Source organism: Corylus avellana, chromosome 6 (assembly GCF_965113065.1).
Source record: "Corylus avellana chromosome 6, dhCorAvel1.hap1.2, whole genome shotgun sequence".
In the NCBI taxonomy this organism is placed as follows: domain Eukaryota; kingdom Viridiplantae; phylum Streptophyta; class Magnoliopsida; order Fagales; family Betulaceae; genus Corylus; species Corylus avellana.
In genome coordinates this window covers 13,000,247-13,026,373 of record NC_142495.1, presented here as the reverse complement: position 1 = coordinate 13,026,373, position 26,127 = coordinate 13,000,247, and the positions used below count along the sequence as shown (strand labels likewise).

At 37.6% G+C, this 26,127-nt stretch overlaps 3 protein-coding genes across 4 annotated transcripts; all 3 read right to left on the bottom strand.

Moving 5' to 3' along the window:
* Window positions 1–1,897: 1,897 nt before the first annotated feature.
* Window positions 1,898–9,501, bottom strand: LOC132187900 (U-box domain-containing protein 35). Its single transcript, XM_088517567.1, has 9 exons — window positions 9,321–9,501; window positions 8,069–8,196; window positions 7,765–7,883; window positions 5,296–5,510; window positions 4,772–5,121; window positions 4,180–4,281; window positions 3,674–4,102; window positions 2,504–3,259; window positions 1,898–1,987 (listed from the first exon to the last, which is right to left on the bottom strand). Exons 1-9 carry the CDS (start codon window positions 9,499–9,501, stop codon window positions 1,898–1,900), a joined length of 2,370 nt encoding a protein of 789 aa, XP_088373693.1.
* A 4,332-nt stretch (window positions 9,502–13,833) lies between these two features.
* LOC132188500 (pollen receptor-like kinase 4) lies at window positions 13,834–17,454 on the bottom strand. Its single transcript, XM_059602976.2, has 3 exons — window positions 16,758–17,454; window positions 15,568–16,191; window positions 13,834–14,584 (listed from the first exon to the last, which is right to left on the bottom strand). Exons 1-3 carry the CDS (start codon window positions 17,452–17,454, stop codon window positions 13,938–13,940), a joined length of 1,968 nt encoding a protein of 655 aa, XP_059458959.1. The 3' UTR covers window positions 13,834–13,937.
* A 2,043-nt stretch (window positions 17,455–19,497) lies between these two features.
* On the bottom strand, window positions 19,498–25,850 carry LOC132188685 (Mitochondrial transcription termination factor family protein). 2 transcript variants are annotated; one of them, XM_059603210.2, is made up of 7 exons: window positions 25,124–25,850; window positions 24,000–24,137; window positions 23,639–23,881; window positions 23,125–23,235; window positions 21,592–21,774; window positions 20,702–20,919; window positions 19,498–19,974 (listed from the first exon to the last, which is right to left on the bottom strand). In XM_059603210.2, the coding sequence occupies exons 1-7, from the start codon at window positions 25,700–25,702 to the stop codon at window positions 19,626–19,628; spliced, it is 1,821 nt and encodes a 606-aa protein (XP_059459193.2). In that variant the 5' UTR covers window positions 25,703–25,850; the 3' UTR covers window positions 19,498–19,625. The 2 variants fall into 2 exon arrangements, with proteins under 2 accessions (XP_059459193.2, XP_059459194.2); XM_059603211.2 differs by lacking the exon at window positions 23,125–23,235.
* Window positions 25,851–26,127: the final 277 nt, after the last annotated feature.

Below are 26,127 nucleotides of genomic sequence, written 5' to 3'. Positions count from 1 at the left end.
AGGACCAAACAGCAGGTAATGGTTTGATTAGTTCCTTTTAGACCTAGGCTGTGTAATGATGTTTGGTACAGAAGATGTCAGAAAAAGTTATGAGGAATCCTTAACTTTTTCTAAGTGTAATTTCATTACATGCCTTTTTGTCAATTGCTTTTATTGCACTACGAATGTATAAATATGTTATTTCGCCTATGTTATATGAATTGATATACTCTCATGAAATGTTTTTCCTAAAGGGTTTTAAAGCAAGAAAGTTATTTTATGTTACTCAACTCTTTGAGTACAAGTGTTCTATTTTAGAAAGTTTTCAAATTTTATATCATTCTAATTAAGGTAAGTTTCCAATTGCTTGAGATGTTTCAAGAGAAGTAAAAGGAGTGAAAAAAAAAAGAGAGAAAGTTTTATAAGATGAGGACACATGTGGTGGTGGTAATTTTGGCGCCATGATATTAAATATGTATGAGCTCGTACTTGTGTGTTACAACCATCTTGTCAACTCCCATATTTATCCTCTTTTTTTTCTTTTTTCTTTTTTTTGGGTGCTTAACATGGCATTCTAAACTACCTGCCATCATCGTGTGACAGGGTAAGTTGTCCATGTGGCAGATGAGCTATTAATTATTTGAATGTATGTTGATGAAAACATCAATTTCAAATACAAATAAAGCTTAAGAAGCTAATTGTTGAAATTAAAGCCAAGAGATTAAATTGAAATTGTGAGAAAACTTAAGATTTAATTTCGATTTTTCCCATGAGTAGGAAATAGTACTACTCATTCTAGTTCAGTTGTACTTTCTACATGCAGAATAAGTATCTTGGTTGTAGTCTATTAAAGGTCTTGATCCTCCTTTTTTCAATGGTTACATTTTTATCTTGAGAAACAAATACATGAAATTACTTTGGAAGAATGCCTTCTTTTCATGTTTGATTTGTTGGTCTTTAAGCCTCAATGAAAAAGTGGTACAAGATTTGGGTTATCTTTTGATGTGGAGTTTTATGAGAGTGAATGTTAAAAGCAAACCACATACTTTAATTTATAGCAATTCATTGTTGATCATATTCATATAAAAACAAATTTTCAGGATGGTATGCAAATTTCACTTTCTAACACCTACCATGATGGGATTCAAATTCTAACTTAGGAGTAGCCTTCGGAACTTTCTCATTTATATGTAAATATATAGATAAAAAGAAAAGTGCCTAGTACAAGTGATATGTTGAACAACTTCACATACCATTGTGGAACACAATTTGACATTTAGGCCCCGTTTGTTCGGCATAAAACATTTTTTAGTATGTGGGTTGTACAAAAAATCATTTCTTTATATTTTCATATAATATGAGGAGCTGAAGAATGAAAAAGAGATAGCGAAAATGAGCTACAGAGAAAGAGAGTGAGTGAGAATACAAGGCTTTTGGGGATGAGATTAAGATCGAGTGCAATCGCTTACCTATATTGCTTGCAATTTGGAAATGTAATTTTGAGAGGGTCCTTGTGGGGCCACTTGCCGGGTCAGATTTTCAGGCAGACTAAGACTTGCTCAGGTCAGTAGGCTCCATAACGGGCCCTTTCACGATAGCCCATCCGGAGGTGTGGGAGAGCGGCAAAAAATGGTTTATGCAGATGATAAGCATAAACTATGTTATGCCTTATGAAGATTATTTTCTTGGTCAATTGAAAACATTTCAAGTTAACCAATATTTTATGCCATGCAAAACCTTTAAAAATAGGGAAAATATTTTCCAAAAAATATTTTAGGTCGAAACATAAGGGCCTTAAAAAAGGATTCTTGTGACAATTAAGGAACTCACAGTGACCTACGAGCATTACTCAATTGACCCTGTGAATCAATTTAAATAAAACAAATCTGCATGCTCTTTGTGCAAAGTGTTTATCAATCTACACCTGATTGTCTTCCTTCAGTGATGAAGTGCTTGATCTGCTTTTTGTGCTTCCCGAGTTCTCAAGGAGTTGATCACTCATAACATCCTGCAAAAAATTCAGCAATGTCATACTTTCCATAATTGTCAAAGCTCATAACTTTTAGAAGCTAGTAAATCTATTTTGCTTCAAATTTCATATATATGCCACAATTAAATGGTTCTCTCCTATGGTTGCTTGGTGATATTGGAAACCATTTAGAAGATGATTCCATTATCCAATTTCATGGGGTCTTCTAGCTTATTCATTCATGGTGCTCTTTTGCATGCCTGCCAAATTGCTGCAGGAAAGTTTTTGGAAACTTAATTATACACTTCCTAGGAGAGAAGGGCAATATTTTCTTCCAAGCCAAAGTGTATAACTTCAGCAGATGAGCAGCTAATATTAGGCATTATAGAATTTGGAGTAGATGGGTATTCTTCATATGAGTAATACTATATACAACATTCTTGATTTGGAACAATATTCAAGAATTTCTATTCAAATTCAAATGAAATGTGGAATGTCATCAATGTGTCATTTAGAGTGCATATATTCATGATACCTTGTATATTTCAAACTCACCTGTTGCGTTGAAACATGGCTGTGATTAGGAGAGGGGCTAGCACTAGAACCTAAGACAAAGCGGTTCATCTTTTCTTCAGCTATTTCCCTTAGTTCACAGAGCTCTGGCAATACTTCCTTGCAAAGATCTGGCCTGTCTTTTCTTCTGAGCTGTGCACATTGAACTCCTATCCTAGCAAAGCGCAATGTTTCTTCAATAGGCCAATCGGGTACAGCAGGGTCCAGCATCTGAGAGAGCTTTCCTTTCTCAATAAACAGACCAACATGGTGCGCCAAACCCATTGGTGGCTTAGCAGTCACCAATTGCAGAAGCACAATTCCAAGGGAATAGACATCAGATTTTACTCCAAGCATTCCTGTTTGTTGGTATTCTGGATCAATGTAACAAAAAGTTCCAGCCGTTGATGTCATGTGGTATTGTGTTACATTTTCAGCTACCGCAGGTACAAGCCTTGCCAATCCGACATCACTGATCTTGCTGACATAGTTGTGGTCGAGTAAAATGTTTGCTGGCTTGAGGTCACGGTGTACTAGCGGCTCTGGCTTCGTTTGATGGAGAAAAAGTAGGCCAGTGGCGATTTCTGCGGCGATTCGGAACCGGAGTTGCCATGAGAGAACTGGGGTGTTTCCTTTCCGAAAGAGACGGTCATCTAAGCTTCCATTAGCCATGTATTCGTAGACTAGGATGCCATACTCAGGACATGCTCCTAGAAGGAGCACCATATTTGGGTGTCTTATGCAGCTAAGTATGTCAATCTGCAGTAGAATTATCAGGGATGATTTAAAAAGTATTTCATTTGTCATGCTGAGGTGGAACCACAAAATGACATTAAATCACTACTTATTTCAGAAGCTTAAGTTGATAGGAATGAGTGGATTTAATATTCCAACACTTCTTCTCACTTCTCTCAATAAGTGAGGCCCAACACAAAATATTTAACTGAAATATGGAGTTATGGGGTTGAACTTTAAGACTTTGTTAGCATGTGAAATTACCGGTTGTACTAAAAACTTAAGCGGAAAGGAAGGGGTGACTTTAATTTTCTAACCTTTTGGCATGCTATATCAAGAATTCTTGGTTATTTTAAACTTATTTTAGTATTTTGTATTGTTAATGCATTTTTTTATAGGTTTTTCTGTTGAGCAAACATATACTCTAGGGTTCCTCACCTCTTGTTGAAATTGTGATCTCCCTTGAGCAGCTTCTGGACTTAAAACCTTGACTGCAACTTGTGTATGATCAAGGTAGCACCTGTATACAGGGCCATAGCCTCCTTCACCAATCTTGCGAGATTCAGCAAAGAATTCTGTTGCCTTCTCAATCTCCTTGAGATTGTATCTCCTGTATTTGACATCACTCTGGGCTAAACTATCCAACACCTTTCTTATTTGCTCTGCTTCTTTGAGGGACTTGATTTCCGCATATGCTCTTCTTTGTGATTCTAACTCAGCAATCCTCTTCGCTGCTTCTGCTGATTCCATGGCTGCCTTGCACCTGACTTTCTCTTTCTCTGCTATTGCTAGGGCAGCTTCCTCTGCCAGTCTTCCCTCTTCAAACTTCCTCTCTTCTTCAACTCTCCAATGATGCAGCTCCATTGCCTTTTGGCAAAAATATGACATTAGAAACTATCTTTCAATGGAAAGAATACACAAAAGTACATTTGTCTTTTCACTACCTTCTGTTTTGCCATTAATGCTTCTCTGCATGCTGTACTGTACATGTCCATTGTTTGCTTCAGCTCCAGCTTCATCCTCCTCATCTCAGCTTCCACATCATCCTGCATGTTTCGGTACATGTAAGTAGAAGTTATTGAAGAAATTTGTGGGCCTAACTCATCTCATAAAATCGGTTCTCTAGGAGATTGTTGCTCATTCTTTATAAACATGCCCAAGGTCTTATGCATAAGCAATGTGAGATTATTCCTCAACGCCCTCCATCACGTGCATGCCAGTATTTTTTCTATTCCTGGTTATAGGGTAAGTGGTGTGGGCCCCATTAATCCTGTGGTAGGCTCTGATATCATAAAGAAATTCATAGACCTAACTCATTTCATAAAACTAGTTATATAGGAGAGGGTTGCCCATTATTTATCAAGATGCCCAAGGTCTTGTTAACAAGCAATGTAAGATTATTCCTCAACAATTATCTCGATAACCCAATTCTCAAGTTAAGCTTTTAGAACAAGTGGCGATTTAACTTCGAACCCTGTCTTCGTTATTCAGCTCCCATTTCAATTAAATATTTTACGTATTGAATGAAATGCTTACCAAGTTTTGTGATGACCATGAACTTGATGTAACACTGCTCTCGTTTGAAAATGATGAGTAATTCTGCATCAAATTGAGGTCAGTTAACTTGGCTCCCAAATGGATTGATCCATTGGTTTGATCTGAGTTGGTTGAAAGCCGAGAGGTTCGCCCAGAATCTATATAATCGTAGGGGAAAGTAGACATCGGTTCAATATTGCTGGGCCTCCCAGAACTCACAAATGATATGTCCGATTCTCCTTCTGAAAACTCTGCATGGGCTTTTGCATTCAAACCTCTTCCCCCTCTTCTAAAGGGCGACCTCATTGATTCATCCTCTATGTTACGAGGCTTGAATGGTGTCCTACTTCCTGCATATACATGATGAATTATTTGGGTCAACTTTGATCGCCTACTCTCAAGTGCGCACTGCATGACGTACGTAGCAGATTTTCATTGTCACATCATGAAATAAGCACTTGGGCGCATGTATAACAATTCTTAAATTGAAAAGGGTTTATAGATGAGAAGAACATGTAACAAACCTCTTATATTCATGCTCTGTTTGGTGCGTGGATCAGAAGAATTGATGGTTTTTTTGTTTGATAGTTTCTGAATATGTTCGAGCAGTGGGGAAAGGTAGGGCGGTGGACGACAAGCGTTTCGAACAGAAGAGACCTTGCCTTTGGAGATTACATATACAGTGCAGAAATCTGGTACACCTTTTGTCACGCCACTTGGAATATTTGATGTCTTGAATCTGCGTGACAAAAAACAGCTGAAACTAAGCAAAGCTAGCATTACTCTGGTAAATGCATATATAATACATCTTAGGGTTCATTTGAGTTTGTGATTTCAAAAAATATGATTTTAAAATAGTGATTTTTAAAAACGCAATTAAGCATTTGACAAAATCGTAGTTTAGCTTTTAAAATTGTGCGTTTTCAAAAAAGAACTACCTTGCATGTGATTTGAAAATGCAGATTTTCTACATTTTTAAATTGTAAATTTTTAAAAATGCAAAGGATTTTTTTTTTTTTTTTTTTGCGATTTGATTTAAAAACACACTTTTTGTCTATTAAATTGCAATACCAAACACACCATTAGCCTATTACTGAAGTTATTTTCAACTTTTTCTTGAATGGAGGCCGCACAATTGATTAGGTTGTAGGAAGCTTGACCAGCATTTTTGTTGTTGTTTGATAGTAAATTTCAATCTCCCTCATTTCCTATTTGTTTAACTTATTTCCGTAGGAAAAGTTTGTTTGATATTAAAGAAAATCACGTTTTTTGCAATACCAAACACACCATTAGCCTATTACTGAAGTTATTTTCAACTTTTTCTTAAATGGAGGCCGCACAATTGATTAGGTTGTAGGAAGCTTGACCAGCATTTTTGTTGTTGTTTGATAGTAAATTTCAATCTCCCTCATTTCCTATTTGTTTAATTTATTTCCGTAGGAAAAGTTTGTTTGATATTAAAGAAAATCACGTTTTTAGATTTGTGTATTTGTTAGTTTACTTGTAATTATTATTATTATTTTTTGGTAAATATTAGTTTAGTTCATGATCCATTTTGGTTGATTTAATGGGCTTGATTCATTTTGATGGAATGTGCTTGGATTTGACATGAAAGTGGGATTGAAATGGGTTTGGATTTGACAAGAAAGTGGGCTTAGGCTAATCGACAAAAAAAAAAAATTAATGGAGTTCAAACTTTTGGGCTTAGTTTAGTATGCACATGGGTTTGAAATCATTTTACGTAAATGAAGTTAAAAATTAGAAATACAAAATAGGATTTCCATTTCGAAAGGAAAAACAAAAAGAAAAAAGAAAGGGCATATTCAGCTATAGCGAAAAATCAAGTAGAAAACCTTTTTCTCATGAATGCAAGATTGCTTATAAATTATAGTTATATATGGCTCATTGGCTTGCGTAGAAGTTTTCTCCAGTTAATTATTATTTGAACAAAGTATTGTAATTAATTAGTTGGTTAGTTTGATAAGAATCTTTAAATTTACTTAAACTAACAGAGAAATTTTATGCTAAAATATTCTTAGAAACAAGCATGCTTGTTTAAAAATAAAACATAGATGCATAATTTTTTTTTAAAAAAAAAACAAAAGAAAAGAAAAGAAAAGAGGATAGCTAAGCATTTTCGGTATATTGAAATATTGCATGAAGATTAATTATGTTCACATGCTTGGAGTTTTTGGTGTTTGGCATTACGGAACATATAAGAACAAAAAAAAAAAAATAAAAAGGGGAAGAAGAGAACATTTTTTTTAAGAGCTTGCATGTTTAGGCCATATAAGGATTTCAAGGAATTAGATAAACATGCAAAATGAAATTTAGGCTAACTTGATTGAAAGGAAAAAAAAAAAAAAAAAAAAAAAAAAAAAAAAAAGTTTGGATGCATGCATGGTGAGTCAACAAACCCTTGTGAATTATATGAACTTTGAAGGTGATTTTGATCTTATAAGCATTTTACGGTAGTTGGGAAAAAATATGTAGGTTTTTCAGTATAAATGAAAGTCGGGCATTGGAGGAAAATTTAACATTTCGTGAGTATGAAATTATTTTTATTTCCATTTCTACTTAACCTTCTACCATAAATGCAACCTGAATATTTCTATTTCTATTTCTATTTTTTTAAAAAAAAAAAAAAAAAAAAAAAAAATCACGTAGACTTTCTTTTCTTCTACAATTATCGAGCCATTTGATGCAACCCACTATTTTTTTTTTCTTTATTTTTTCTCTAAAAAAAAAGTCAATTGTATTTTTATGCTGGATGAGTCATTGACTATGTTGTTTTGTTCCTAGAGATCAATAATCTTTATGAATCCATTTATCATGAGCTAGCTCAATTGGATAGTCTTTTTCTAGTGATATGTATTTCTGATTTCTTAGTTGATTCAAATATGGCAAATGCAAACACCTAGTAGAAACAAGGCTACCAAATTGTGTGCTGAAATGCATGCAAATATACTTGTATATTAAAGGGAGGCCATTACCTAATAAATCCATGCCGTGATGCACCAAGAACCAAGTTCGTTATCGCAGCATACGAAACATATTCTGTTAATGCTTTTATTATATCTGTGTCTTCCAGTAACACATCCAGGCATTTTATCTGATGCAAACATTTTCACAAGTAAATGAGTTAGAAACTCACAAAAAAGGAAAAAAAGTAAAAGATAAACTCTTATTAATGACATTTCCTCCTGGCAAGAAGGGCAGAAATTAATAAGAAATGATTAATTTAATAATTTAATTTAATTTATTGTCTGACAAACAACGAGGAATCTCAGAACGTACGTCTTTTCGGGTACAGTAGCAGTGGAAGGTAAGGAACAGATCCTTAGATTGCTTCTCAAGCTGCTGTCTATGTGGTGAGGCAGCTGCGTTGTTGCTGTCGCATATGATGGCATGGCTTCCCTTATGGCCTGCATAAAAGTAATTAGAGCTTTGTAGTCTTTCATTCATGAGCATATTAACTACAATTGTGACACTCCGTTCCAAGTAGTATGAATGGTTTTGTTATTGGGTCTACCCTAAATTAAAATGCCTTAAATTATTTTGAAAGAGCATTCTCTCTATAAGTACATCATCTTTCTCACACTCAGGCAATCTAGAACGTCATAATCACCTCCTCTTGGGACTTAGCGTTCTCGCTGGCAACCCTCATAAGCTTGTGAACGTTCCCCCCACCTTAGGCTGAGCTTCGGCTTTGATACCATATGTAACACTCCGCTCCAATTAAATACGTAATATGATATTGTCTGCTTTGTACCTTAACTAGTCCGCATGATTTTGTTATTTGGTTTACCTCAAAAGGCACTATACCATTTAGAGAGAACATGCTCTATATAAGCACATCCTCTTTCTCACATTCAGTCAATATAGGACGCCACAACAATGATACAAGAGAAGAGGTATAGAATATTACTAGACTAACACCAAAAGCTTCTTGTTGGATGTACTTAAGATACATTTTTAACTTGTTCTATTAGTTTCTGCCGTCACTCGGTACAGAAAAATGTTTGTAGAGCAACAAGAACTTTGCCAAATTTCAATAGAAGGGTTGTAGGATTTATTTTTTATTTTTTAATAGGCTTATTTTTGAATTGAATACTTCAACTATATATGGTAGAAAGAATGGACTGCAAATAGTCTATCATTTTTTGTGCTTGTTAGAAGTACCCAACAACATAGTGCACAGAGTCCTACATTCACGAGTTCCCACTGGTATCTATCGTACGTATCTCTAGTTTAAGCCTAGTACTTCGTTTGGTTTCAAATACTAGCGAATTCTACTACATTTTTTTTTTGTTTATTTGGTATCTTCACGTTATTGAAAAATAAATCATTTTATACCTTTCACTCCTTCATCCTTGGTTGCTGTATTCATTGTGGCGTTTTCTGAGAAGATTTTTCAAGTTATTGCAATCCAAGTGCACCTGTCTAAGCATGCATGATAATAAACCTAATATATGTACGTACCTCCTAAACCTAATATGTGTGTGTGTGTGTGTGAGAGAGAGAGAGAGAGAGAGATTGAGAGAATTACATGAAGGAGATTTAGAGGCCCTGTGAACAACATGGATTAGAATAACAGTTTGGCCCTTGCTTAGAAGATTGTCAGCAGCCCACTTGACAGCATGTTGGCTTCCTTTCTCCTTGTCAACAGCAAGAGCAACCAACCCATTTGCTCCTGTAACCTTCACCCCATTTCCTTTTGGAAGCCACATTTTCTTTGTCGATGACAAACAGCTAGCTCTCCGACAATCTTATTAGCAACCTTTGATCACAACAAACATTTCGGTTTCGAAATATCAAGAAAAAAAACTTTTTCTTCTTCGTCAAACTTGACAACCCATGATGATGATCAATCCATAAACAACATATTCAGATGCCTTTGAACCAATTATCTCTATTTTCTGTCAGAAAAACTTTGTTGGCTTCCCCATTTTGGCTTTTCAAATAAGAGCCTCACAAAGAGAGAGACAACAAGCGTAAACAAAATTACACCCCCGGCCCACAACTAACTCTCTCTCTCTAGAAATTAAGCCTCAACAATTGTCGACATGCCAATTATAGAGCAACAAAAGCCTGATATTTGGCTTGGACAATAATTTAGTATCCCGCCAATAATGTTCCTCCTCTCACATTAGAATGGTTCGCAGTTATTAATTAGGGATAAGGATCTCCGGGGAATCTATCTATTTGAGTATTTAAATTAATATTTATTTAGATAGAGAACTTTCATATAAATTCTTTTACAATATATTTTTCAAATTACTAGTCATTTAGACAACAAATGATTAGATATCTCAATCCAAATATGTTAGGCCACTAACTGCCAATGATGCGGAGAGAAACATGGGTGGGTTGTGTTAATTAGGAATGTGTGCATGTGTTATGGGTAGTATTATTATAACATTTCTGGAGTAAGTTAACCCTCTCCTCGAGTATAATCCACTGGAAGCAACCTGGTAACGACTGACAAAGGGTTCCCACCCAAACCCGAGGCCAAGGACCTTATTATTGGTGAATTCCTCCCGGAATGCCCCCTAAGTGGTTGTCCTCGATACATGAGAGCCTGGTTGGATGATTCAGTCGAAGGGTCTACAAGCCTATCCTCGAGAGGAGACAAAACGCGGGTCTCACGTCGAGTGGCCACTAGCTCTCCCAACTCCCGAGGCCAAGCGTCCAAAGGAACTATGTGGACAGGAGCAACCTCCTCTACAAAAGCAGGTTCTGAAGCCTCATCCAAGCCGCGAGGAGGACTGAAAGTTATTGGTACGGAATTAGACCAAACAAAAGACAACATGCCTAGAAGCTCCCTAGACTTATCCACGCGCCCTTTCTTCGAAAGCAGTTCCAGGGGTGCCTTGCCCTTGTCAACTTTCCTCTTAGACACCGACACATCCATCTTGGCAACCGGAATTGGTAGAACCGAACCCTGAGTTTAGGGATGTGAAGACTTAGAAGGCGAGTCCGAATGCCTCAAAGAAGGAGCCGCGGTAGCAATTGGCTTTTCCGAGGAAGAAACATTCTTATGTGCCCAATTCCTTTTGCTTAGAGGCCAAGCAGGCGACTTCGAAACCACTTTGTCGCCAGGAGGATTTGATCTAACCCTCTGGGATCTGATACCCCAAGCATTCACGTAGAGTGGAGTCAGTAACAATATTACTGAAAAGCATCTAGTTCACATTCTCAGGAAGTTGAGAATACTCCAGGATGTAATCAACCTGGCCTTGCTGCTCTTAATCCAATGTAGGGCATTCCTTCCCTGCCAAGAAAAACGAAGTAAGAACGCTTTAAGCAAAAAAAAAAAAAAAAAACCTTACAACTCTCTCGGGAGACACCCACTCTCGGGGCATGAAGTGCTGTAAAGGTAGAACCTCGGACGTTGACGCCTCCCAAGCTCCACATAGGTAGAGGAATTGCTCCGCCCAATGTCTATTGTTGGAGTATGTACTCCCAAGCTCGATGAATTGGTTCTTCCTGCGAACCATGAAAGTCATTGTTTTGGAAGTGGGATAAAAATGGGGACCGTATATCTTCAGGAACTCTGGGATCAATAGAGTCTTCCCCGAGAATACAGAAGGCCACAACAGAAGTGTAGCTAGAAAGTAGCGCCAACCATTTGGGATCAATTGCACAGGGGCCACTCCCAAGAAAGACAACATTTCTCTCACTATGGGAGAAAAAGGCAGGCGAACCCCTACCATGAACATACATTCATGAACACATACGTCTCTAGGACCGCCGACCATTCCGATGGAGTCATCTGGAAAGTGCAGAGAAACTGACAAAGGAATGTCGTAATTGTGATGAAGCACCCTCTCATCCTCCACCGAGAAGTAGGATCTTAGTCGACGAGGGAAATCCAGTTGCAAGGATGAAGAAGACGCTTCGCCAACCGGATGCACTGTGGCAGAAGAACGGCCCGAACAGCGAATCAAAGGGACTTTCGGCGATTGCTCATCGGCAGTTTTACTAGCATCTACTGGAAGCTTGTGAAAAGACATAATCGCAAGAGAGATCGGAACGCATAATTTCAAAGGTTTAAGCAATAAGAGTCAATGGAAAATCTTTATAAGATGGGAAACCTAGGGCAAGGCGCTAAGCATTTAATGCGGAGACATCATGGGCTTGCAGTCACACATGAATCGAAGAGACTTGAGCCGTCTTTACTTTTGGGAAATGCCACGCCAGTATCACTCATGGAGCGACACTCATTTTATCGATTCTCGCTCTCACCCACAGACCGCGCCCAGGGTGACGCGTGGACAAAACAACAGAGCATTTACATGAATGACGACAAAATTTTTGAAGATAAGATAAGTACGATACATTGCTGAATATCTAGAGCGCATAAGTGTCAAGCTCCATAAATGGTTAAAACGCCAAAAGCAACTGCCAAGAGGAGCCGAGTAGAGTACGGAACCTGAACGGACTGTCCGCGAGAAAGAAAAAGAGCGATAAGAAGATTGAAAGTTTGAATTCTCTCCTCCCAAAGTCTCGGCAAAAGGAATTTGGGGGGTAACTGTTACACCTACACCTTTCACCTAAACTCGTGGGCTAAAGGCCCAACATCCCAAGAAGGCCTGATACATCCAAATGGGTCCTATGAATGCGGCGTAGCATGGAACAGATAGAGCGCAGTGTCATTTGTAGCACTCTTAGTCGACTGGGGATCAATTGCTCTGCCACAGCAAATCTCCCACACCTAACGTCCAGGTGCATCCAATATAGACGGAATACAACTCGGCTGTGATAAGACAACTCACACATAGCGGGATCATCGGAATGGTTACGATATGCTTATAAAAGCCCATGACAGTTACGCGCCATCCTCGGAATCCGATCAATGCAAGTAACGGCCTTTTACTGACCATAATGATAGGAGACACAAATATTAACTCTGCCGGCCGTTACACCCAAATCCCGGATCCTCCGCCCGGTCATCATAGCCACCTCCGCATGATCAACTATAAAAGACCTCACTCCAGAGGTACAGTGAGAGACAACTCTAAGCTATGCACTGAGCCTACAAAAAATACTAACTTAAGCATCGGAGGAGGAATCGCCAACCACCACCCCCGGTGCGTCCTCTTAACGTGTGCTCTAGTTTTGCAGGTGTGACAGGCGCACCAGAAAAGAAAGGATTGGCCTCGATTCCCCTTGAATCCACCGTACTGGAAACTGTACCAACATATACGATACCTCAAAAAGGACCCATTACAATATTATAGTAGGAGTAATGCTTTAGAACAGCTTTTTATTTGAATTTCATCCGAATAAAAAAGTTTGGGAAAAAAACATTTTACCCATCCATTGTTTCATCTCTTTTCAATCTTACCTCCAATGTTTAAAAATTAACAATGTACCCTAACCAAGTTTCTAAAATTTTCAATGTATTCACTCCGTTAATAATTCCTATTTTCTCTTATGGAAATTAATGAAAAGAAGTAACTGCCCCATGGCTATAGCCACCCCATGGGCCATTTAGGGTGGCTTGGCCACCTCCATCTAGCCGAATTGATGGTGGAGAGCCACCTCCATTTGGCCAAATTGGGGGTGGTGAGCCACTCCCACAACCCATGGGGTGGTTTGGCTAGTACCTCCAAGGGGCCAAATGAGGATAGGCAAAATCACTCCAAATCCTTTAAATGGGGGCAATTTTGGAAAGTTTGCACTGAAAAATGCATGTACGCAATATGAGGCAAGCTTGAAAAAAAGGTGAAACTTCCTTAGGAGTAAAATGTATTTTTTTCCTAAAAGTTTTAACATTCAGTGAAAGTGGGGGCATATGACATATGAGTAATATTGCTATTTAGAAAATTGTTATAAATAATGGGATGACATGGTAGTGAAAATTAGTCTTTGAATTAATAAATACTTATAATAAAGAAGAAAATTAATAGCTAATTTTGACTATCACGTTATCTCAGTTTTATAACCGTTGTATAACAGTCTACTTAATAACATTTATGATGAGGTATTAAGGCAGAATTGAGGGACATTGTGTGTATAAAGTATAAACAAATGCCCTTTCTTAACACAAAGATGCTAAGAAAGTCATGTTCCAATTCCTACATTACAAACCAACTCCGAGATCCCCTCCCAAAAAAGAAACCAGTTGATATTTCTTCTCCTGCTCTTCAGACTAATTGCTTTACACACCTCTGAAAGCATGCACATCCCTATCATTCGTAACACTTGAGGTGTAAAATTCTCCCTTATCGCTCACTCCCTCTTTCAACTGTTCAAGCTTCTCAACAACCTCCCTGATATCCAACCTTCTCCCCACATCCTCCTCACAACAACTCAATGCAATCTTGAGAAGCTTTAGCAGTTCACTTTTGATGTTCTTGGCTCCCCCCATGTCTAAATCAAACACTCCGCTCGTCCTCTTTTCCTTAATCATCGTGTTCACCCATCCCGCTAAGTCGGTGTCATTGTCATGAACAAGAGTGAGATAGTTCTCTGGGAACCTGCCTGTCAAGATCTCCAATATTAGGATTCCTAAACTCCACACGTCGGTCTTCTTTGTTATGCGGCCATGTTGCGCGAATTCGGGTGACTTGTAAGCCATCATGTTGGGTTGAGCAAGGTCTAGGTTGATGACAGGGGAAAGAGCATAATCTGTCAATAAGGGCTGGAAAGACTGGTCTAGAAGCACATTGGAAGATTTTAGATGGCCGTGAGGTGTAATTAGGCTTGGGATTGCTTCATACAGGTATGCCATGGCCCTGGCTACGCCTTTGATGATTCTTAAGCGGGTTGGCCAATCAAGTGCCGGGTGGTCTGCATTATGATTGCCTGAACAACAATAAAGTACACATAAAGAATTATTGCTGTTAGAGAAAACCAAAAGTAAAGTGATTTATTCTTTTCCTGTGGATTTATGTTCTGCAGAAGTGTGGTGTGATGAATCCTCCAACTGGTTGGGATGATGTAATCTCTTTGGGATTACACTAATGGTGGAAGAAAACCCTACAGGCCAATCTTTGTAAGATTGTGTTTGGTTCAACTATATATATATATATATATATATATATATATATATATATATATAATCTGTGGAGAAACAGGAATGAAATTCGACACCTCTGCATGGGATGTAAGAGCTAAGCTGTTGGTTAAAGGAAAATTTCCTTCAACAGCAAGAAATGAAATTTGTTGTATATGGGGTATTGATAAGGAGATTCTAGTTTAGTTGTGGTATTAGGGTCCATTTGTGTTTGTGATTTAAAAATAACGATTTAAAAATATGCGATTTGAAAACTTGATTTTTAAAAACGTTGCTAAGCGTTTGGCAAAATCATGGTTTGACATTTAAAACTGCAGCTTATTCTTTAAAATTGTGTTTTTTTTAAAAGTACCTCTTTACCTGCGATTTGAAAACGTATATTTTTTGCGTTTTTAAACTGTAATTTTTTAAAAAGGCAATCCCAAACAATTTATTTTATCTGATTTGATTTAAAAACGCACTTTTTGTTTATGAAATCGTAATCTCAAATACACTCTTAGTATCGTGTCGTGTGTCTTTAACTGTTTCTAAAGCAAGTTGTAAAGAGTTTTATTAGTGCCATTAAAAAGTTACTCATTCATCCAATATATATATATATATATATATATATATATATATATATATATGAGAGATCTTTCATTTGTTTCTATCATTTATTTCTTATTTTTATTAAATATTTCATGTGTTTGCTCAAATGAAAGTAGGAAGAGATCAGTTATAATAGTATAGTGAAAAAGATGGAAAGCATGAAGAAACGTACGTAATTACTTACCATGAAGAAGGCTAGCTAAGCTACCATTCTCAACAAAGTCAGAAATCAGCAGCTTCTCCTCTTTCCTATAATAATAAGCCACAAGAGGCAGCAAGTTGGGATGACTCAACCTCCCCAGCCTTCTCATGTGCTCATGAAACTCTTCCCTTTCCACATTGTTCATGTACTTGTACCTCTTCACAACAATGGATTGCCCATTCACCCTTGTCTTGTACGAAGACCCAAACGTTGCACTTCCTAAAATTTCCGCCGACCCTCTAAGCAACTCCTGCAAATCAAACCTCTCCCTGTCATCTCTAACAAACGACAACTTCCCATGCTCTGCCTTCCTCGTATGCCCCCTGTTTTCCGCCGACATATGCGCCACCTGTTCCGGATGGGAAGCGACAAACTCGTTCAGCGTTGAGGTTCGCTGTAATGACGATGATTGACGTTTGAAGTAGAAGTAGAATATGAAGAAAAGTATAGCGATGAGTGCTATAACGAGCGCTACACCCATCGCAATGATTGCGGTTCTTAATGCTGGTGGCTTCCTCTTTGGTGGTGGTGGTGGTGTCGACGTTTGCACAACAGGTGGGGGGGACTCGCATAATTCCAGAGGTGGTCCGCATAGTTCTTCGTTGCCTGAATTTTACAAACAAACAAACAAAAAAATTAGAAAACAAATGAGGTTTCTTAAAATATTAACTAAATGGGTAAATTCATCTCTTCTTATTCATTTAAGCTTTTGGGATAAGTAGTAATTCAACAGGGTATTAGCCGAATAAAAGTCCTGAGTTTGAATGTTGGTGTGATTTATAACAAGCTTCCTTATTGTTTTGGTCAAAAAATAATAAGTGTATTGCTCGAAAGAAACTCCGATATTTATAAGCAAATTACAGAATTCAGGACGTTCCTTGCATAAATAGTGTGGAAAATGCCACCTATTATTAATTAAAAAGGCAGCATGTTAGCTAGCGAGGCAGCAAAAAGGATTTCATTTGTAAAAGACTTATTCTTCACTTTTTCATAAAAGTAAAAGGCAGTTTTGAGCTCAAAGCTTTTGTACTACATAGAGAACAAGAACCTGACGAAATTATATATACTCAATTATCATCTCAATTATCATCCGTAAGCCATTCAATGCAAAGAACTACCCGAATTCGTTAATTTTAGAATCTAGAATCGGCTAGAGTCGGCTAGATTGTTACCTGAAAAAGAGTTGGAATCCATCTTGCTTAAGCTGGCAGGGATTGGACCCTTCAAATCATTGTTAGACACATTAAACTTCTTCAAATTCTTCTGATGAAAATCAGGTATGAGGCCGTCAAACTTGTTCCCATCAAGCCCCAACAACATAAGCCTTGGCAACGACGCAAGGGACAAAGGAATTCTGCCCGTAAACTCATTATTCGTCAAAAAAACTTTCTTCAACGAACGCATACCCTCAAACGCAGCATCCGGAATCTCCCCGGAGAAATGGTTATACGACAAATAAAGCGACTTCAACGCGCTTAGTTTCTTCACATCCGGAATCGGACCGGTAAAAGTGTTGTTCATCAAGCTTAGCGTCCTCAAGAAACTTAGCGTAACGAGACAATCCACGTCTATCGTGCCCATCAGCCCCATGTTTTCAAGCTGCAAACCCCGAACATTACCGTTTAAGCAAATTACGCCCACCCAATTTCCCCTGTTTCCTTCGCAGGGGATTACGTCAGGATCCCAGTTTTTGAGCGCTTTCGAATGCGCCAACGACGCTTTGAACTTGGTGAGGATCTCGGCGTCCGATGCAGAAAAGGATGATGACATGGCGGTACACGATAGCATGATGTATATTCCTACGTAGGCGAAGAATGGTGGAGGGCTTGGTGCGCGCGTAAGCCTAGCCAAGCGCGCACCCATCAGCATTTGTGCAGCCCGGTGGAGATGGTTCTCCGGTGATCAGAAAAGAGTTGGAATCAAGCGTTTGACTGCATATATGATGACCTTTTCTTTTTCTTTTTGTTTTTCTTAATTAATTGTTTCTGTGTTTGTTTGTTTGTTTGTTTCTTGTGAATATAGCGGCGCAGAAAGGGGAAATGGAGATAATTAAGGATAGTAGTAAACAAATGGAAAACAAGGAAAGCAATTGGGTGAATTTGACAAGCTGTGCGTGCGAGAGATGTAAGGGTGGCCTTTAAATTGTTTGTGTTGTTACAGGCCAGGAATAGATATATTCAGATACTTTGAAAGGATGTTTTTTTTTTTTTTTTTCTTTTTTTTCTTTTTTGGGATAAGGTATCTGCATTATCCAAAAGAAAGGAAAATATATGCATATATGTATACGAAAGTTTACAACACGAAGAAGGGGGCTCCTCCGACAACCTACAGGGAAGGAAATGTAAAGCACAAAGCAACCTACGAACTATTATCATGGTTGGTTGGTGTTTAGTTTGATCTTCTTGTTCTCCGCTCTATTTGCGTGAGGAGTTGGCTGAAACACTTCACTTTCACTTGTGTTAGATCGAGGAGGGTGCATGGCGTCCAGAGATGTTGCCCCAGATCTCCTTAGATCTGAGGTTTCCTTAATTACTTGTAATTTTATTCTATTGTTACCAAACTTGAGCACAGAGATTGATTCTATAACACACATATCGATCTATAATATAAATCTATTGCCTTTTCAGGATTCCGGGATGTGGATCCCCTAGAATTCTTAGGGAAATTCTAGTTTCTAAAATTTTACATTCAGATCATCCATTTTCATCCAAGAGTCATTATCCTGTCACGTGTCCCATTACTAATAAAATAATAATAAATTTTTAATGATATTAATAATCATCATTATTTTATTATTTTATTAGTAGTGAGATACGTGGCAGGATAATGGCTCTTGAATGAAAATAAATGGCTTGAATCTGAAATTTCAGAAACTAGAAGTCCCCTAGGAATTCTAGAGGATCCGAATCCGGCTTTTATACGGCAGCTTCGACTCAACTCTTTTAGCGCATGCTCCATCTTTTGTTTTGTTGGCTCTTTAGTTGTTCCGCGAACAAAATTTTTCCTTTGATTACCGCTTTTAGTAGCGGTCACAGTTCTTTTTATAGGTTGTGTCATTTATTTGACAAATTTTTAATAGTTCTTAGAATTGTTGTACTAATTTCTGGTTGTTTCAAGAATCAAGGCTCTTGTTTGGGTTGCCCGCTCCTTATTTTTCCTTTCCCATTTCATTTCCTATTTTTCCGTCCCTAATTTGAGAATATATATATGTGTGTGTGTGTTTGTAGCACACGCTTCGGTTATAATTGGTAGTAGTAATGGAGATTATCTTGTTTACCAACTTTAATGTAAAAAATTTCAACGAATTAGATCACTTTCTTGTGGAATTTGTACGAACATCTCCAGCGACAATAGCTAATTACTCAAAAAAAAAAAAAAACTCACTTGTTTCTATTTTGCCTACTTATTTTTCCATACAAACTTTAGCAAATTATGTATTTTACTCTCTACTTTTATTAAATATTATTTTTCAATATTTTTTTATTCAACTTATGTCTCACTCTAGCTTATCTCACCCAAATACCCTTCCCCCTCTTTTCTCTCTTTCTCTGTTCAAAACTCCCCAATTCAAAGCCATTTTTTTTTGTAGCAGAACAACAATGGGTTTGAAACTGTTCGAGAATGGTTTGTGAGAAAGTTGGCCGAGTATTTTGGTGGGATTAGGAAAGTGGATCAGAATAACAAGTTTCTGAAATATTTTGTAGGAGATGCTCTTAGAAGGGCTTTAATAAGTGATACTTAATACGTAAAATATTTAATTAAAATGAGACGTGAATTGAAAAGGACAATTCAAACTCAAGACCTTTGCCTTAATACTATGTTAAGCCACCACTAATTTCAAAACCTTAAGCTTGTAGAAAAGAATTAAATTTAATCAATATTTTAATTTACAATACAACATTTTATTTTTACCATTGACCTTAAAATACATTTCTAACTATCCTATAATTTTAAAACGAGTTATGACCAAAAAAAAAATCTATTTTAAATCTGAGGTACTATTTACAAAATACCCAATTATGATACAGGCAACTCTTCTCTCATTGATGTGCTGGGGGAGGGGGGGGAGGGGAAACAGACATGCTTTTAACACTCATATACTCGGCAGCAAATTCTTCATCACTTTTGCCCAGCATATCCTTCAAGCTACTCTCAACTTTGCTTCCTTTGAGCACCCAGAATCTTGGTTTTATCTTCTTCTCCAATGAGTAGCTGAAATACCTTGGATAGTCCACCACATCAGTTATCGGCTTCTCCATTGTGTTCACCAGAAATTCTACCTTTGGTCTCAATACCTCGTCAATGCTGTATCCCAGAAGAGGAGAGAATCTGCGGACCATTGATGCAATATCCTTTCCTGATAGCCCAAGTCTCATCAAGTATGTCATCCTGCAGACCGCACCCGATTCACAATCAAGATTAATGCTGCATTTTTTAGCAATTTTTTTGACAAAAAGTAATACTACTCTTCACACTCATTTATTGCATTCATTTCACATTAGTTGTTGTGGCATTTTTTAAATGGATTCTCATGTTAATCACTTAAAAACAAAAAAAAACAAAAGGAAAATCAATTAAAATACATGTCAGCCAATATTAAATGGGTGTGATAAATGAATATGAAAAGTAATATTACTTTTTCAACAAATAGTAAACTCATGTCATTCCAATCCCAGATTTATGCATTGTAATCAATAAAATAAGATCTTGATGCTGTTGAAGTGATTCATCTTCTTGTGTTTTTCCTTCGAAATTATGAGCATATCAAACAGAAAAAATGAGGATCTTGCAACTCAACTTATGGCATACCAAAATTGGTAAAGGTACCACAACATCAGGTTAAATTCTGAAAAAGAACAGATTTTTCTCTCAAATGGCATAACTTGAGGGCCTAGGGCTTGTAGGCAACCTATCTTTAGCATAGACTAGTGATAAGAACTACGCTGCAGTGCCCTTTAACTCAGTATTATTATCAGTTCCTGAACATGCAATTGTATTAACAGCATAGCATGTGAGAGATCCTTAAAAAACGAAGACTGGTAAAATTTAAAACCCTTTAGAAGTATGAAATAATGTAGCAATGGCTAATATATTTATTTAAGCAAAAGAGCATTACCTAGGAAGTAGAGTTCTGTCAACGTCAGACACAAGAAGCTCTGGATATTTTTTTATTACACGAGGAAGGTGAGATCTTGGAACACCAATATCAGTGAGGAATTCAAGTTTTTTCTTGAGAGTTTTCTCAATGCTGGTAGCAAAAATTTCAGGACAGCGACCAATTATCCTTCGAATACTTTCTTTATCAAGTCCCAGATCTTCCAAAAATGAAATGACCTATACATAACAAATAGAAAAATACTAAATAAACTCTTATTGACAAAATTATGTGCACTTCAAAAGCATATCAGTTGCATTTGACATAAACTCATTCTTCGTGGTAGATATCAACAAATAATCTCATGATTTTACCTTCATCCCTAGTGAATAACTTGGAGAGCTTGTATACACCAAGGGAACATGGCAAAGGTTGGACGTAGAGAAATTTATCAAAATGTTACAGGCCCTTAGGTTGCAGGACTCTCAAATAAGGTAATTACATAAAATGGCTAAAATGCTAGTGTGCCTAATCTATGAATAGTAGGCACTTGCAACATGCTTAAAAGTGAATCAATCCTCGAACAGCCAAGAAAAGGATATTGTATTTCAGGTCACTCAATGTACTTGACATAGGCTCACTGGAGCTAGATCCTGATATATGACTGCCAACTGCTTTCACAGATTGAGTGGCATTTGGAGATACGGATCCCCCTCCATTTCGGACATCTTTCATTCCTCTTTAATCTAACCCACTAAATATTGGATGAGAACTTGTTCTTCTCTTATTGATAAAAACTAGAACATGTGAAACGGAAGATCATAAGGTAATACCCTTGGATGAAAAGGAAAGATGAAGTATATTACACTAAATACATGCCATAAAATTGAATAAAAACAAGTAACACCTACCTGGAGAACTTCTTGAGGTTTTCGTAATAGTAGCTGGGGACTTTTAGCAATAACCTGACCCAGCCTTTTGTTTTGAATACCTAATTCGCCAAACTCTACCACCATTAACTTTAGCTTGCTAGTTGAACAACCCAATAGAAAAGGCCAGCTCTTGATCGCACGGTGAACACTCAATATTGGAACCTGGCATAAAGCATGATAAATTAACCAATATTCCATTACAAAGCAGCTAATCAGCATTTCTGTCAAGTCAATAAAGCATTCCTGCCTTCCCTTCTACCAATCCACCCACCCAAAAGAGAAAAACAAAAAGATACAAATTAAAGGACATACACAAACACGTGTCTGCATACCAGCAAAAACAGACAAGACAGTCGAACATTAAACTGTAAATCAGGTACCAATATGGTTATCTAAGAACCAAGCCTAAATCCAATGGAAAAGGGGCTGTGGGGAAAGTAACTAACAGCTCTGGAGAGGTAATAGCTGGAAGGCGTCCAACAAAGTAGGGCTGGGCACCAACCCTTTTGAGTCAATTGCTGGCCATTTCTGATGGCCAAACTGACAGGTGTTGGGCATTGGAAATCACTTCCCAAAGAGCCCGGCCAAAGCATGACTGCCAAACTGCACAGACACCAATGATTGTTGGTCAGTTGGTTGGTTTGGGCTGAATCGCTGTCAACAATCACCGGCACCAAATCGAGTGGTGGGCAACAAGGGAGAGGCAGAGGAGCTCATTGGTGGTCTCAAACTTGCTAAACAATACAACATTGTACAGGGCGAAATTCCTGTCACCATGGAGCACATTGACAATGGAAGCAGAGTGGGGGAGTTTGAATGGGGAGCAGGTGCCATAGCTAGCATCTGTAAATGCAATCCCTAAAAGTTCAAAATTACTTTTATAAACCATATTCGGTCGGGTCGGGTATGGGCGATTTTCCAACACCCAAACCTGACCCCCAATTTGTCCCTATTGGCTTTTTAATATTTCCTAACCAAGCCAAACACGACTAGCGCTTGAACCAACCAATTTCAATAAGTTTCTGAGCAGGTCAGATTATCGGGCATTTTTCCCAGTCCCCTACAACAAATGCACTACTCTAAAGGATATGCAATCGTAGTCTTGGACGATATACTGCTAATCCAAAGGTTTAAAATCAACACCTGCTATGCTAATTCATTTTGGCATCTTATTTGATTGTGTTTGTTTTATTCTTTTCTACATTAGAAAATGGTGATCGATCAATAAATGCAAACCTCAGTTTTACACTTGAATAATATCCTTGGGTGGAAAAAGAACTCAGACTCTGCTATGTTGGTCCCATAAGTAACAAAAAGTAAACTAGCATTACAAGTCACCACAAATCATGAATCTTTAAGACACACGCAAGCATAATTTGCATGTTTATAAATATAAACTGTACTGTTTGCCCAGGAAAAAGAAAATCGGGGAAAAACTAAAAAGAGAAAGAGGCGTGATCTTTAGAAAAACTAGGCTGAGCGAGCAAGCATGACTTGATAGGATAGTTGTACCTTCTCCAAATTAAAGAAAGAAAGAATATCCTTGTAGTTCTCTTGAATGGTAGTAGATAGAATCCATGGATATTTTAGCAACAATTTGCCAACATCTCCATCTGCAGTGACCTATAATACAATTCATGAATATAGGCAGACAGGATAACAAAATAACAAGAAACGCTACCAAGTGAGTAAAAATGTATGTAAACCAATTATGACTAGAAGATCTCAATGCCATTCTCATATTAAACTTTAGAAAATCTTTGTAGTGCATAAGTTATAAATGCATTTTAAATGAGTTTCTAGGGCAATAAATCTTATAAAATAATAATAGGAAAAAAAAAAAAAAAAGAAAAAAGAAATCTTTGGGAGAAGAGACCTAGAACCAACAAAATAGCACATGCATTTTACAGCTTTATCAATGCATACTGCAGTGGATAGAGCCAAACTTTATGTTCAAAATCATCCCACGTTGTGTTTTTTGGGAATAAAATAAAATAACAAAGAGCATAAGTGAAATTCATAGTACCTCCTTGAAAGCCAGAAGTCTTTGTTTAATAACCTCAATCTTGCAAAAAATAATTGGTGGAAATAATAGAATCAGATTTATCAAGAATCCACTGGGAACTCCAATATTCTCAAGAAATTCCACCAAAGGTTTCATACGGTATTCTACTGATAACAAAAGAAGCCGTGGAAATGATTCGATTAGATATCGAAAAGAGGCATCATTGGAACCCAACATGTCTAGACCTCCACGCCTCGCTTCAATCTACAACATAAAATTGAAAATTTACCTTACAATCATATAAAATCATCTAAACATGCATATATGCAAATGAATGGATCAACATGATACAAATGCTGAATTTAAAAGAGAAGCACTAGACCTTTTCGAAAAAGGACAAGGTTTGTTGCACTTCTTCATCAATAGGAATCGATAAGTACACCATCATACGGCGAGCATTTTTACCAACGAGCCTCCCTTCATTACTGCCAGAAAATAACATTTCCTTCATACACAAAACCTATAATTGAAATGCAGAAATAAGCAACAATCATGGCAGACAGATTAAAACAATAATGTCGTTTCAGAAAATTATAAGATAAGGAAACCAATACAATATATCTGCTCTTTATCATTTTATAAAAATCTCCACAATTAGGCATAAATAGAGAATAAGAGAAAGATATTTGCAACAGCTTGTATATTACATAACTTAGGACCATCAATTGATAAAGAATGCGTAGTAATGATAGCATAGGATACCAACTACCTAAATCTAAAAAGATCCCACACCAAATCCTATTGAGTTGCAAAATAAATATAAAAACAGTCTCAAGGCCCTTGAAGTTTGACCCCAGAAGGCCGCAGACATTCAATGCCTGTTAATTCCCCCACATCTTTGGTGTCTATTCTAGCTCAATGCAGAAAACAAGGATGACATCATGAGATGTTCAAAAGCCTATCAACATTGAGAGCCAAACACCTAATCTTCCCACCTAACAAACCATAACCAGAAGGTGGCAGCAAGCAATTGAGCAAAGATTTCATAATACAATCTAATGAATCATAGTTTCTAAGAGTATCTTGTTTCTTACAAGAAAGAATTTCCTGGGGCAATCTCCTATGCGTATTACAGCAGAGCTAACAATATCAAAGAAGGATATGAAAAGTTATTCAAACCAATAACTAAAAAGAAGTTTATCCGCTGTTTGAGTTCTATCCAAGTGCCCACGGCACTGTTATCATAACCACTTCATATGGCTCCCTCTTTCCATTTTTACACAAAAGCTCTCACGGTTTCCATTTTCACTCAAAAAAATTTCCCCAAGTCATTCCTCTCAAAGCACCACAAGCCCTGTTTATTTTCCATCCAGCTTTCTCAGCAACCAAAAATAGGCTCACACCCACTATTTAGAACCAATTAAAAAGAAAATCATAAAGAACCTAACAACCATTCTTATACGCTAAACAAGAAAATAACCATTTAGGACTTCTCTCGAGTCTCACCTTATGAATGAGACTCGGAAGCGACTCCGCCGACAGATACCGCGCAACATTCATGGCCGAAGAAAGACTCAACCCCACACTCTCCAAGAAGGCAACCTTGCCATTATCACCCTTCTCCTTGGCCATATAAACGACCTTTTTCTTGAACCCAACATCTTCAGTAACAAACTCTTTCCCTTCACTCTTCCACGAATCCCAGAGCGAGAGCTCGTCCAAATCCTTCACCCCATCAACCAACATCGCCAAATAACGCGGCGAGTTCGAAGAAATCGAATCCGAATCTGCCGCCGAGACGCCGAGCTCTTGAAGAAACTCGGAAACGGCCTCTTGGGCCTCTTGGGTTTCCAATGACTGGTCGTTGGGTGGAGATGGAGACGCAGAGGCAGGGTTAGAGTGGTTGCTTGGTGGGGCTGCAAGAAGGGGTCTGGGATGGAGAAGAGAGTGGGACTTGAATGGGATTTTGTGGGAAGGAGGAGGGTTTTGGGGCAGGAAAACTGGGGTGAAGAGAAGGGTGTGAGGGGCTTGTGAGAATTGGAGTCTGGGGTTTGTGGGAAATGAGAGGAATTTGGAGGAGTACATGACAGTCAGTCACTCAGTGTATTTCTTCAGTTCAACTCATGAGAACACCAAGCAAGCAAGATTTCTGAAAAATCTAAAACCCTAATTCCTTAAACCTCCGAAGAGCGCGTGAGAACCTTCATTGCGTTGGAGCGCGGATTGGGAAGTATCATGCACTATCAACCCGTTAAAAAACGGGACATTAAAAAGTAGTTTTTATATATATATATATATATATATATAAATTCTTAAGTTAAAATATAGTATATATTAAATATTTGTTTTTTGGTTTTAATTATATAAGTTCATAAAAATGTGAAATGGATTTTTTTTTTTTTTTTTTTTTTTAAAAAAAAGGGACTTTCATTAAAAACCAAACAAACCAAGAAACTACAACAAGAAAGGAACCAGAAAACTGAAATTAAGGGGGAGGTGGATCTTTACCC